The 15301-nt window shown below is 40.8% G+C and overlaps 2 protein-coding genes across 2 annotated transcripts in view; one reads left to right on the plus strand and one right to left on the minus strand.

Annotated features, from left to right (window-relative positions):
• Positions 1 to 4711: 4711 nt before the first annotated feature.
• T265_10524 (hypothetical protein) overlaps positions 4712 to 15301 on the minus strand; it is a gene marked incomplete at both ends in the record, with an annotated part of 71702 nt that continues 61112 nt past the window's right edge. Inside the window, one exon of the mRNA XM_009176916.1 lies at positions 4712 to 5310. Coding sequence (XP_009175180.1) covers positions 4978 to 5310 — 333 coding nt within the window. The remainder of the gene's footprint in view (positions 5311 to 15301) is intronic.
• The window catches only part of T265_10523 (hypothetical protein), a gene marked incomplete at both ends in the record, with an annotated part of 7337 nt that continues 5060 nt past the window's right edge, over positions 13025 to 15301 (plus strand). The window contains one exon of the mRNA XM_009176917.1: positions 13025 to 13102. Within this exon, the coding sequence (XP_009175181.1) occupies positions 13025 to 13102 (78 nt within the window). The remainder of the gene's footprint in view (positions 13103 to 15301) is intronic.

Genomic DNA, 15301 nt, shown 5'->3' on the forward strand with positions numbered 1-15301 from the left:
GCACACGAACCGCTTGCATTTCATTCTACGAACTGACGTTTATCGATCGCTCTCGGGGCACAGAATGAGGAACTCTGAGCGACTACTCCAGAAGGGAAACACACATATTCAAACCGACTGAATGAAAATAAAAATTTAACCATGATACAGTTGTTCTTTGGATACGATAAACCAGGGGCAAAGTTAGGATCGATCTAACTTCCACCTAGTCATCACGTCAGTGTGAAAACGTTTTACACCGTGCAGTTTATGTAAATATCTCTTGACAGATTTAAAAATCATTTTTTCTCCGAGGAAAAATGGGACCTAATCCTGACCATTTTGTTCATTGTGGAACTTTATCACGTGCACTACATAGCGCACCGTTTTTTAACCTGGACAAATTCTATACATGACATATTTCTGGGATTCAGTGGAGGACATTTTTTCGCGGAAACTCGAAAAACTCCGCTACTAGTCTTTGATAGGCTGCACAAATGTAATGCATATTACTTTGTAGAGAAATGATCTCAGAGAGTGCTGAAACAGATGATGATGTTTTCAAAAGAGGGTGCCAATGAGGGTACGTAAGGACGAGGCAGTCTCCTAAAGGCGGACATTTCCAAGGAACACGAAATCGCGCCTGGTACTGATAGCAGCCTGTATCGGGGAAAACATGGCAATTTCGGCGCCCTTTTGACTCAGACTGCACTACGAAAAATCGAATATTCAAACCTGACAAGGTCTACCTGTTTTCGGTATTCGAGACTTATAAACTTGAGATCGGTTCATTGTCGTTTGAAATTCTTTATCTTTCGGGATAATATACACAGTTGTGCTTTTTACAATAGTATTTAGAAACATACTGATCCTGTGATAGAGAGCAAAGAAATTATATCCGAACATCTTGAAATGTTGTAATTTAAAGATGTGTACCGTATTTCGGAACGAAAGACTCGCTTTCCAACCTGGGGTATTTATGTTAGTACAAACAAAAACTACTGATGAATCCTTATTAGTAGTATTTTACTTCATATATATCTTTGGACCAACGCTATACCTCCGATAACACGAGGCATGTTAGCTTTATAACAACTGATTCTAAGGGATATATTCTTAAGATAACGTGCTGCAAAGTCACGTGACTACGGGTTTGATATATTGCATGTTCTAATATGGTGCCGGAGATCTCGGCAAGGTTTATCTTTGAACACATGAGATTCATATAAACCGGTTCAGCTCCTGTTATCATCATCTGATCAGCAATTAGTACACGCTAACGGTTATGCTCTCAGCATTTGTTTTATCTTTGTTTACCTGATTTGTCCCTTAATAGGTTATCCGCTGCAGTTTAATTTGCGGATATTGCTGTATACATCCATCGATAACGATTTGTCGTATGCCGGAAGGTTTGCTTAGCCTGATACCTGTGTGATTCTGGAAATACCACGGTTAATAGCCTAGTAATTAAGGTCAACGGGAAATTGAAACCCTTCCGTTTTTTACGATTAGTTTACTTTAGAAAATGATTAAAAAACGACACTGGAAGTATTCTAGTCTTAGGTAAGAATATTGCGGAAGAATAATTTCCTTCAAAAATGTCAGCATCACTTAATTGAATGCTGGATGTAGGTCACTAAAAGTAGATACAAAACTGTAAATCATCGACGTTTTCGGAGGTTGATGCAACCTTTTCACTGTTTTTCGGTGCATGACTTGGCATGACTTCCATTTTTGCCCACGCAGTTGTGTGCTGGATGAGAACAGTACGCAAAAATTAATTGCTGTCTCAACGCGAATTACCTGGGGTCTGCATCAGACACACAACTTTAGAAAATTTCTACCGAGATGACACTGGAGCAGTATTTATACGCAGAATGTGTACAAACCAGCCTTGAAGGAAAACGGTATGATATATGTCTGATTTAATTCTGGTTAAATAGAAGGAATTGCGGAAAATTGGCAATTCGAGACGTTCTTGTGTCGGAATTCATGGGGCTGAAAATGATATCATAGTCACCTGTAACGTCGCTTGCAACAAAAGGAGACTGTTTTGCTGTACACATGGGAGCCTCTTTACCCGAAAAAAAAGAAATTTATAAAATGATGAAATTTGGTTTCGCCACCGAGACACCGACCCTGTAGCACTCTGATCTCATCGATCTTTAACGACATTCATGATATGGATCTTTTCTTTGCTACCCGAGCGGATAGAATCAACTTTAATTAAAACCAAGCCAGGCAAAATTAACATCCAAATTGGGGTTTCACCAATAACTGATTGGATCTTCCTATGTCCATCAGTATCCAGACGGCTTATCCGAGCTATTTCTTCTCCCTGGGGTATCTAGTACTTAAATTTGCTTGGATTACTACATTTGGGCTTCTTTTCAAGGGAGATATTTTCAAGAACAAGACAAATGAATTATCAATCAGGCAAAAGTGTTTACGGGCCACTCAACTCTGTTTTTTCGGGCCACTTAAACAGAATAACAACAAGGGGTACTGATTAAAAATCTGTTGACCGGGATTATAAATAGTGCCATCGAACAAGTGCAAAGGCATGGTTTATAATATTATACTAATTTCCATCGCTTAAAGACAGAAATCGCACTGCAGGACACAAAAGCGCATCAGATTACGATTAAACACACAGACAGATGCACACAAAATTATCTTTTTGCTGGAAGATTCAACTTAATCCAGATGAATCTCTCATTTCTGATGGCTTTCTTCAAATAAATATGCTTCAAGTAGAAGTAACGTTTAAAGGGGACTCGAGAACTGCGCCTACCTGACAACAAGAGCGAAACCAGTCGTGGGTTGTCGGAGAGTTTTCAGTAACCCTATAAGTAGTGTGTTACGCCTAAGCAATAGTCAGGTCAACTTTTTGTTAAACGCCACACTTCACTCGTACGTTACAAGGATGGAACCTAGAGAGTAGCTTCACCAGTTGTTTCTCTTGCTGTGCAAATCAGGATTACGTAAAATTGTGTTGGAAAATCGAGTGTAGACAACGTTCAGTGTGCTACGGAAATTGTTCTAATGCACTTTTGCCCCTAGTGATTGATGCAAACTGCGAAGATGTTGACAAGATATTAGGTCATAAACCGAAGGTTGAGACAAAAGAGCCCAACCAGGCTATCCCCAGGATATTTTGTCCTTTTGGTTCTCCCCTGAAAGTTTTAATTTATTTGTAAATAAACAAACATGACTGATAAAAAATGAATTCCTTTTCATTAATTTACATTTAAGCAAGTCACGCCCCATTGCCCGGAGTCTGCAAAGGCACCAGCTTTGCTGAATGGCGTTTGATGCGTCGAAATGTTGTATTGCGCTGGATATCAAAAACACAAAAGAATGCGACTAGTCCCTAAACTTGGTTGTTTTTTATCACATCCCAGCGATTAAATTGACTGTCACAGTTGATAAATCATTTGAACCTCAGTATCGGTCAGTACGGACGAATCACTCCAAACTGTGTGCATTAATGTTTTTAGAAGTCGTTAGGGGATGACTGGCATGATGTCTATTGACTTGATATACTCACGGTGGAACAATCGCTCATCACTCTCGCAATTTCAGCCTCGATAAATGGAACACGTAAGCCTAGGGGGTGATGTTTTCCTCGTGGCTTGGACGAACACTGTGTCATAACGAGACTCGTGCGAACAAGATGCGTTTGTTTGAACATTTGTCCTACGGAATTAAGCCACGCTTGGACTCTTTCGATTGCTGTCCTATTGTTCTACGGAATTAAGCCACGCTTGGACTCTTTCGATTGCTGTCCTACATCACTGTCGCCGTATAAAGTGCGGCCAATGCACTCACTTGCGCACTAATTTGGTTCAGACGGGAAACTCACCGGGAACCCTGGTGTTCAACTTCAATTGAATGTCTGTCGGATTTTGACGGCCGTTTGCTTATTCAACACCATTGTCAATTAGCTTTTAAATGTATGCATCCAACCGCACACTGAAGCTGCTGCCTCAAGAGGTGCTGAAACGTATGCAAGCTAATTGCCAGGATCAGTAAACACGTAAACTTGTAACTGTTTGATCAGCAAAAAGCCTAATTGGGTTGCAAATATTCGCCGGTCTGGAGTTATTTTGAACTGCGAAATGTAACCGACTTGCGAGGTCTGTAACTGATGTGTTGTCGAATAAACAGATAAGATACCGTCTCATCAGTGAACACGAAAGCTGCTAATATAACTGTGTAATTTCCATCAATACTGCCCAATTCATTGAAAATTTGTTACCATTGGTCCATCCGTTACAAGTTCACTCGTTTACACACAATTTGGCTGTTATTTTCGAAAGTAGTCTTTTCCTCATCAAGCGCTCTACTGAATTGCTCTACGTAGTTCTTCCTTTACTTTAAACTACGTTTTGATTTTGTTTTCAAAAGACCAGTCAAGTGATGACACATTTTTTCTTATCCGTTTTGTGCTGCCATTGAAAATTCCTAATAGAAATTCTAGCTTTCGACTATGTACATTGAACGACTTGTTTCTTTGTAAGGACTTCGCAACTGTAGTTACTCTAAAGGGTTATCTTAGTCAGTGACGTGCACCGCTGACATAGAGCCGATGTATCAACTTTAAACAGCAAGCGGGGTACTTGTTCAGCAAGCAAACGATAAAAAACATCTCCTGCGTAATGGAACCTTCCAACTCGAGAAGTGAGAGATTCCCTCCTTCTTTTATTGTGATGCAAACTTGGTTTTTATTTTTCCGTGTATTTTGGAGTATACGACCAAATTATACAGTATATTATTTACAAATAAAATACTGTCCCACAGCCCGTAGTCAGGATGGGGGTAGTCGGGTCACTTGCTCTAGTCCAGCGAAAGGAATGTCTGGAAACGATGTTGTGAAATTGGGTATAGCAACAGAAGACGTACAGAGCACTGACGACATTGATCCATGGCATCAGACTTGACGTTTCAGCAGAATCACGTACAACCAGCAAATTGCTGAAGAGCTGTAGGGCATAGTCATTCTGTGTCGGGAGCCATTTTATCCTCCGTGCCACCGACAGATTCCTCTTCCTCCTCATCATTAAAAACGGGCAGTCTGTGAGCCAGTACGTCGCGTAAACTGAAAGCGTGTCCACTGGACGTGGACTGTAGCAATTGTATCACAGTATCTTCGCTCGGGCTATGTGAGACGATTATTCGACCGAGATCGTGGGCGCTCCGAAGAATATCCGAACTCTCGCTACTGGATGCCGTCCCGGCGTTGATTAGATCATCATCCCCACGATTTGGCTTATCAACAACTTCGGAGGCATCCACATCCAGTCGGTTCATTTGACTGTATAGTCCATGCTGTTGAAAATTGGGATTAACACAAATCCAATGAGCATTGAAGTAAGACCACAATCTATCAGATTATGTGATTAAAACTTGCTACACATCAAAGAACGCATCCTGACAAACGGATAGTAAACGGTCCAACTGAGAATTAGAGGTGTACCACCTGGAAGTTATGTCGCATCTAGAATGTTTGGTTTCAGCTATCCTCGTTGCTATCGATGACGACTGGGAAAAAAGCCAAAGTTGTGGACCAGATCAAATGAGTTCCCACTTCTTGATAAATTTATTGTGATCTAGTTAGCACAAACATTTGCACGGTTAGAGATAGAAAAGACAGGAGTGCTTTTATTAGGCAGAAGTGATTTACAGTGCGATAAGATCAGTATTCGGGCCAACACACATCTAGCAAAATGCTTACGTCAAGACGAGGGGTGTAACGTGATAGTGAAAAGTTGATTGACACCGAATATCTATGTGAGCAATCTCAAAAACTTAGCTCAATTAGGATCAGATAATTCATCCCCAAAACTGAGGAGTATCTGCTATAGTTTCCCAAAACCTTCGACATCCGGAGTTCCGTATCTTCTATATCAACGAAAGCCACATGACAATGACTAAAGTAAGTCCAAATAAGGCGAACTCATCACATGGATTCTAGTCACAATCAGCTCAATTTGGGTTAAAGTAGATGGGGGCTTGAGGACTGCGACTACCCGATGAGTCAAAGAGTTTTCAGCAACCTTGTGAGTAGTTTGCTTCTTGAAAAAAATTCACTGCGATATCTCGAATATCCTACCAACTGAAACATGAAGCGACCTGTGTGCAGTACATTCAGTTGTAGAATATCATAAACGAGAGATTCAGTCCTTCATGAAAACCGAATTGACTTGCAAATAAGTTTATCCCTCGAGAACAGTCCATTTTGGGTTCAAGTAGAACATAAGGTTGACGGAAACTCGAGGACTGAGCCTACCTGATGAGCCACAAGAAGGGCGGTCGAAGAGTTTCCAGCAACCTTGTGAGTAGTTTCCTTTATGAAAATACACTGTGATATCTCGAATATCGTACTGACTCAATCATGAGGCGGCCTGTGTGCGGCATATTCATTTGAAGAACATCATAAACGAGACATTCACTTTGATCTCCTGTGAAAACCAAATGAAGGTTTTGTCGTGTCGAATTGTGTTGACACAATAAGATCGCCACTTGTAACAGTCTTGCTGTTTGAATAGTTGAGCACCCCATTAAAGCCCAACGTCAAACTCACATTGGTTTGTTCGTTTTTTTCTGGAAATCATCTTTGTCTTTCATTTTGTATCCACGACGCGTCTGGTTTAATGATGACTTCGGTTAGGCCAACATAACAGAACTACATCCATTCAAGTGATGACCATTGTGAATACACCATTCATGATTCACGGAAAACCGTGCCTTTTAAAAATTCCGAAATTTAAGACCGCACGCCATTCAATGGAATTTTTGGTGGAAATAAACTCTACTGGTTTCGTAAAGTGTCCCTCTCGTCGGGGAGTGGTGCATTCGAAACCTTCCGTTAGGTAGCCAATCAATTCGACCATAACCTGTACGTTTATTGAGTATTTTGATGAAAAAATTGACAAAAACAAAACGGAAAACGATCCCATCGTGATTCCAGAATTCAAAAGAACTATTAGCCTTGTCCAATTATATCTGTAGGTTAGAGATGAGTTAGACAATCGCACACAACTGACACCATCAAGCGAGCACGGACAGACAGATGCGCTACTGCGAAGATCATCCGGTGCTAAAAATATTCCTTTTTCTTAGATCTGTGTGTACAGTGTTCACCTTTGTCGAGTTAGGTTCGCACAAAGTCTTCCGATTAAGTTATAAATAAACCTATTTCAATAAACCTATTTCAGTAGCACACAAACACGGAAGCTGTAAGGAAACGACAGTCTGTCCTGCTGTCGCCAGTATACTATCTGGTTGCTTACGTTCACGTCTGAAGAGCAATTTCAAAGCTGAGTTTAAAATCACATAACATTGTGTTAGCAATAAGTAGGTTTGGAATAAAATGCTGTGATGACATAAACTGTCCCCAAGAGCTCCTCATGGTCAAAAGCTGTAAAATACCAACGGGGCTGCAACTGGTCTTAAGCCATTTGTATGAGTTATTTGGTCAAAAATCCCCAACGTTGCATGCATCTTCGATCTGAGAAGCCTTCATTTATGATAGTTGCGAGTACCGAATCACTTTATATGATCTGCATAAATAAAATACGAAATGAGCGAATATACACTCATTTGCAAACTAATTTGGTTTTTCGAGAGACTCACCTACAACCCAGGAAACTGAATGTGCTGCACCAGGCCGCCTCATGTTGGGTAGTGCATTACGAATATATAGGTGTCACGATATCTCAAATATCATAGCCACTGAAACATGAGGCGTCCTGGTGCAAAACATTCAGTTGCCTGGAAACATCACGAACGAGAAATCCAGCTTGGTTCAAGGTGAGTCTCTCGCAAACCCAAATTAGTTTACACATAAGTGTGTTTCGCTTGTTCAATGTGGTTTCAAGTAGAACATAAGGTTGACGGCAACTCGGGGACTGCGCCTACCGGATGAGCCCCGAGAAAGGCGAAACCGGTCGTGGCCTGTCGAGGAATTTTCCGCAACCTTATGTGCAGTGCATTACAAAAGTACGAAATGCACTATATTCTATCCAAGTAAACGTGCCGGCCAAACGCTTGTGGACAATCGCCATAGTATTTAGCACTAATTTCCCTTCCTATGACTTCATTGGACTGCGATAAGCTAACAAGGATACAAATGAAATTAGGTGCCAGGATATTCTACAACCTTCTCATTACACACACAGGTTGATACCTCTTGAAAACTTGGGTCATCCGTTTCGTACTTACAATGTTTAGGGTCGTTCGATTTCAGCTGACGAGTTTCCTCATTGCAATGCAGATTTGATGACGAGGCTCCAGTCTACCCCCAGATCTACTGAAAAAAACTCCATTGGTGTCGCAGTCCTCCTGGCTACATTAAAATGCAACAGCAATGTGTGACACCATCTTCAAACCGACAAGCCTTCCGGTCCGGAGCTGCTCTTACATCAATAATAATCCGAGTGGCGTGTAAAAATATAACTCCTCGGTTTTGCAAAATGCGACTGGCCTAATAAAAGTCTGCCAAAGTGCATATCTCTTTTAGATTTAATTGTACATACCTATGGATTCACGTGAACAGACAACAGGTGAGTAAGTTGTATGGATCGAGAGGGGGAGGCGTTTTTCAAAAGCCGTTTTCGTTTTGTTCTGGAGAGAAACGGATCTCGCATATCTTGTTTGACATGTTCCATCTAAACCTAATAATCGGCGTTACTACTAGACTGCTCCAATTCTTTTGTTGGTCGGAGCAGCTCGTCAGTTTTGCTCGTGACTGTGCAAATAGGTGATCATTGTGAATACGGAAAGAGAGAAAAAATTGGGTCATATTACAGTGACATGTGTCCGAGTCAAATTAGAAAAGATAACAAAAACACCCGATTAGTGCTGTAAAATTAGAATCAAAGCAAGCAAGTGAAAAAAACGAGTTTTATGGCAAATCAGGAAACAAAATAATCACTTGTCCACAGAGCGTCCAGACTTGGTGGCTGTGAGTCGGTTTTTAAGCCAGCAACTCTCACGTTGCGCGTGTCATACTGCGTCACTTTTTCAAACAAAAAACGAAATATTTAGGTGTTTTCATGAAGGAAACTACTCACAAGGTTTCTGAAAATTTTTCGACAGTCGACGACCGGTTTGGCTCTTCTTGGAGCTCATCAGTTAGGCGCAGTCCATGAGATTCCGTCAAACTTATGATCTGCTTGAACCCAAATTACACTGTTTTCGAGAAATACACCCATTTGCAAATCAATTTGGTTTTCACGAGAGACTCAACTGAATCTCTCGTTTATGATATTCTACAACTGAAAGTGCTGCACACAGGTCGCCTCATCTTTCAGTTGGCACGATGTTCGAGATATCGAAGTACATTTTTTTTACAAAAAGGAAACTACCCACAAGGTTGCTGAAAACTCTTCGACAATCAGGTAGGCGCAGTCCTCGTGTTTCCGTCAACCTCATGATCTGCTTGAACCCAAATTAGACTGATTTCGGCAACTCAATTTGGTTTTCTCGGAGCACTCAGGTGAATATCTCGTTTCTGATGGATGTTAATTTTCATGGGTCCCAATAATCCTCAAAAAATGTGATTTTTTTGAAAATGTTGGATAATAATCCCTGGAAGAAGATAAAGTTGGTTTGTTACTTGTAGATGTCTAACTATACCCCACAGGACAATCCTCTATGTTGAATATTGGTCCCGGACCCAAAGAGGCGCTCCTTTGATGGAGAATATAATGAGGATAAGATTTTTAAAAGGAGTCTCACAATCGATGTTCTTAACTCCCTCTTAAGGGTGTATTCTAATGAAATGCGGAACATACTAGTAGTTCCACAGGTCTTCGGGAGCGATTTCTATTGTTTAACAATACAAACGTCCGGAATCTCCAGGTGAGTTTACACATTGCGTCGCATTACGTTCCTTTTCTATTTTGACAAAACGAAGGAAAATTAACTCTCTCTAGAACACTACGTTTAACCTATTCGTCATCCCCATATGTAACCTAAAAACCCAGAAATGGCGGGCGCTATTGGCTTCTTTCTCATTTGTTCTAATTAGATCTAGGGAAGACTCTTCATCTACTGAGAGAACAGCAAACGGGTTTTGCGTCCCTCGCTCCCCGTCAGAGTACCATCTGCGTAGCGGCGATAGTGGGCCAATTTCCAAATACATTCAGCGGGACTTCTCCATTTTTTCTCATAGAGAAATTAAAAAAATAAATTAAATATTTAAATTTAATAAACGGCCTGCCCGTCGCTGCCCAATAGCAAATGTAAAGTTCCCATTGCAAAACTGTAGCTAAAACGGCAAGGCGAAAAATTTCAAATTTGTCAAGGATGGATACTTGCTTCGTGGATACATGTGAAGGTGGATTTTCAAAAATCGATTGCAATCCGTATGTCTCCGCTTTATTCGCATACTTAAAACCCACCTCACCAACAGAATTCCGTAAATCCGCAAAATCGTATTTGTCAACTTTTGGAACATCGGTTTTGAAAGATCAAATATTCAAATCCGTCTGTCCGGCTCTTCGGAGGCCCCCAGTGCTGAGATGTCGAACAGTCACATGGTCTGGCCTGGTTCTATCTTTGCCTGAAAAACAAGCTAAGTTGATGCGCTACTCAAATTTCCACTGCACTCAAATTTTTTAAAGATATGCGCTTTTGCAAACAATCAGTGTGTGACTAGCAGATTCACCTGAATTTTTCTCCGGTTTACAAGAAAAAAGTTAGCGACTTTGACCCTTTATAAGGTTTGCAAATGTTACTTGATTCGAGCGCACTAACGAACCAAATTGGCGTTGGGTAATTTATGACCGATACCACTCGTTCTTTTTGTGAACCAATAAGAACTGTCGGTGAGCTGGCATTTAGTCACATAGTTTTTCAAGCGCCTATAAAAGCACAGTGTTTTTAGGTTCTCCCTGAAAACGTTATAAAAAGTTTGCGTTTAACACTGTCATCATTTTTTAAAGCTTTTGGATTTTTTGTCAGAGTCCTTCTTGTGATTAAGCCAAATACGGTAAACGTATGCAGGAAACATTAATCCGTTCACTTTTACCTGCAGCCCACACACAACACCTTCTGTGACTGACCTTACTCTAGGTTGACATTCAGGTAAAACGTCCCGAATAGTTGGTCTGAGAACATATTCGCGCGCTTTTTTTCCACCAAAAAGGACCCTGAATATCACATCATATATTTGAATTGGCCTGACGCTAGCATTCACCACGTGAGATGGCAGTGCGCTTTACGATCGAATATGTTCTCATACTTTTTCTGCCTGGTATTACGTCGTAAATACGGTAAATACAGTACAAAACTTGGTCACGCCTTCCACCTGAGTATGTCCTTAATCCATTAATTATCCACTGTACCAGTGCATGTTTATTCGCTTGCTGCCAGTAGCTAGTTACACTTGTAAACAGTATGCCCTTCATTACATCCACTGAGTTTACACCATCCAAGCTGCCCGGCTTTTTGAATTGTATTGTAATGTGTCAAACCAAAATAAAGAGACTGACTGCTTGCAATTACATATTGTCGTAAAAATGTGAGGCATATTTTTGGACAAAACTTGGCTGTTTTCGAAAGAGATTTCATCTTGTTAATTAAGCCAATCTATGCTGAAAGTCTAAGAGACGTGGTAAAGCTGTTTTATTTTAATCGGGAGTCGTCACCAGCGGAGTCTTGAACTCAGAAACTTCTGGACAGTAGTTGGACGCATAACAGTTTGGCGATGAGCTGCTGATCGACAGAGTGATCGATTCTTACTTGGAAGGAACATGGCACTACTCGTCCACCAATCATGTGCACCGCATCACGTGGTCACGTGTTGACTAGCTCCTTGAGTGATGACTTCTCAATAGAAGGTTTTACTCATCTCGAGAAATTATTCTTCCCATAAGCTACTTAAAGGTCCATGATGATATGAGGACATCTGATAATTTTCAAAAGAAATTTCGTGCTTTCAATGAGCTAGAATATCTCAAAAATTCCATTCGCTTAACCCATTTAGTACGTTTCTACGGGTTAAAGGCTTGCAAATGAACGATGGCAAACTTTTTAAGTGACAAATTTTTATATTTGCTCGTGACCGGACGTTCACTTTACCAAATTCACGCGGCTGAAAATTCAGTAAGGTGTACTTTGAAAATCCTTATCGTTTAATTCTCCCCTCAAATACAAATGCTAAAAGATGAAAACACTGCGTTTTCACTGTGAGGAAATCTACAGGCGGATTAATTGTTTGAGATGAGGTAATCGTTCATGCCTGCCATAATCAGCCCATTGGAATACTGTCCCCATCAGCGGTAACTAGATGTGTTATTGCCATAATAGAATGGTTCACTTGTGTTAGCATCAAACGCATCCGCGCTGCTTATTCCCACGATACCGACAATCTGCTTCGAATCCGTCTTACTCTGCCACAAAGACGACTTAGATCAAGGGAACGCATCAAAGTTTGTTATCCGCACCGGATATCGTGGATTTGTAAGTTGGGATGTAACAAACAGTTACCTATTTGTTAATCTTCTGAGATGGTTTGTTTACTTATCATATTAAAGCTTACACTAGATAGTCTGCGATCGGTAGATCACCACACTGACTTCAAGTAATAAAGATGTACCCATGCCATCTGCTCTGATACACTTGTAAAATGAACTGAATCAAATACACCCAAACTAACTGGAACGTTCATCCACTATGCGTGGACTTTCTGAAAGATGGCTAATGACAGTGTTTTTAAGAGATATAAGCTACTTTTAAAGTACTGTCCAATATTTCAAAACTTTCCTCTACTTCAGCGATTATTTGTTTGCTACACCTCATGGTTAAATCCATTTCTAAATAAGGGAATCTTCCAGCCGCAGATGCAATGCGGAAAGGTTACTTCTGATACCTGCGTAACCTAAACACCTGGAAAAACATTTTTTCTAACCGATGTTGTCGAGTTCGTCCACCACCGAGCTGCGTAGTTCAGTTATTTTTGGGAACAATGTAGTCACACCGAAACGTTTATTAAAACACTTTTTCAGCAAATTCGACTGGTGGGGTGAATGATGAAATGAAATCATCAGACCACATCAAATCTGGAAATAAACCTTCATCACAAACAGGTATTTTAGTGGAGATGGCTCAAGTGGTTAGAGCGCGAATTTGCTAACTGCAAGGTCCGTGGTTCAAACCCAACCTCTGCCTCTTGACTTCCTCTGCCCAGACTTGGGCAAGCTGACACTATTCCAGCCCTCCTGTTTCCTTCTGGTGGCATGAAAGTTAGGCACCGAAAGGGTGCTACAGCTGAACGATTTTAGTGGAGAGACAGGTAATATCCCTCATAGATTTGTATATCACGTACTGCACCTAAAACGTGAAGGCAAATTGAATATCTGACTGAATTTATCAGCCATTCGATAAAATATTAAGTAGTGCATATAACTTATAAAACATTAACCAACAACGACGAACGAACGATGATAAGAAGATCCTACTGTTTCGTGCAGTGGATGTGTAAATAAAACAAAAGTGAGCTTTAGTGACCGTTCTGAAAAATTTCCGTTGCTCACGAAATAAATGGAAGTGATGAAGAAAAGACATCCTTGTCTCCCATTTTTTTGAAACCCTCTGTCCTAAACGGGCAGACGTGATGGCATTCTATCATGGAGCTTTTTCTCTTCGTGCGCCAGTGTGTTACAACTGACAACTTGATAAGTTGCCTTAGACAAATTTAAAACTAAAAGAAAACGATTTTTGTTGATGTGCCGCAGCGTTTCGGGTTTATGGCTGGCCATTTACCAATAAGATTTCTTGCGCAAAGTTCATCATTGGAGTTGATATTTGAGAAAAAAATTCTTAAAAAATTACATATGTGTATCATGATAGTGTAGTTTCTCGGGCCGCGGTTTGTGTCTATCCGTGAGAAAACGAAGGATGCTGACGGCGACCACCACAACTGCTTAGAGAGTCTGAGTGTGTCAGCCTTTTGCGTGTATAAAGGCTTCTGGCTGTTGTCAACGTCTTTCAAGTGCGTCATCAGTGTGTAACCTCTTCTTTCCGTAAATTGTTAGAGGCGCCGCCAAGTTGAACTTCAGTAATTTCAAGTGAGTACGTAATCGCAGCTACAAATGTTGGTCGTGTCTAACGAGGATAGCGTTTGCGTGTCGCAGGGTTTTTTCTCTTGAGTCGTACAAAACATAGTTTGCACCAAGAAACGCACTTCTGTATTAAGGTAAAGCTCTCGGACTGTAAAGATGCGGTTGGCTCAAATAGGAGTGATAACCGTTTTTCTGGTCGTTGAGCTAAGGTGTAAAGCCTTAAACGTTTAGTTACCGACCCAGATGAAATCGAGCACCACTCTGCTTTGCAACATGATGCGGTAACGTTGAGTGTTGGTGAGGCTTTTGAAACTAGACTACTCAGTTCAGCTAACAAAACCAACGAGCGTAGTTTCTCGGTCCACGGTTTGTGTCTATCCGTGAGGAAACGAAGAATGCTGACGGTGACCTACACAGCTGTTTAAAGAGTCTGCTTGTCCCAGCCTTTTGCGTGCATAAAGGCTCTTGGTTGTTGTCGGAATTCAACGTCATTCAAGTGCGGAATCAGTTTTTGACTTATCCTTTCTGTACATTTTTTGGAGCGTTGCCCAGCCGAACTTCAGTAACTGCAAACATTAGTCCTTAGCAGTGTAATACGTGGACAGATTTATATGAAGAGTAATCATTTAGGATGTAACAGGGGGCACGCGCAAAACAATACTAATTCTAACAGGGATAACGTTTGAATGTTGGTCGGGTTAGGTAGAATTGACAAACGTTGTTCTGATCGTTGAGCTAAGATGTAAAGCCTTAAACGTTTAGTGACCAACCCAGATAGAATCGGGCACCATTCTGCTTTGCAACATGGTGTGGTGACCTTGAGTGTTGGTGAGGCTTTTGAAACTAGAGTATCCAGCTCAGCCAACAAAACCAACGATGGTGGTGAGTTTTACAGGAATAATTCTTCGGAGAACTGCAAAAAGATAAAAAGTTTGCTGCAAAACCTCTGTCAAATGAACCGAGTTTAGCATGTCACGAACTTGGGTGGAATTCTACCAGGCTTAGCTTATGCTGTCACAGATGTTGAAAACAGCACTGCAGGACTAAAGTCAGATAATCGAATTACTCCAAAGCGTTCAGCTGGGTTACAAGAACGTGTCCAGTTCGGTCGCATAAAGAGGAGCGCATGAATTTATGAACAAGTCTGTAGTGTGGTTTGATCAAATCTCACATATTTTTTTGATGGATGATCACTAGGGAAAATTTTTTAGTATGATATTTATATATATATATATATAATTATTAACCCC

Source organism: Opisthorchis viverrini, assembly GCF_000715545.1.
Source record: "Opisthorchis viverrini unplaced genomic scaffold opera_v5_373, whole genome shotgun sequence".
Classification (NCBI taxonomy): Eukaryota; Metazoa; Platyhelminthes; class Trematoda; order Opisthorchiida; family Opisthorchiidae; genus Opisthorchis; species Opisthorchis viverrini.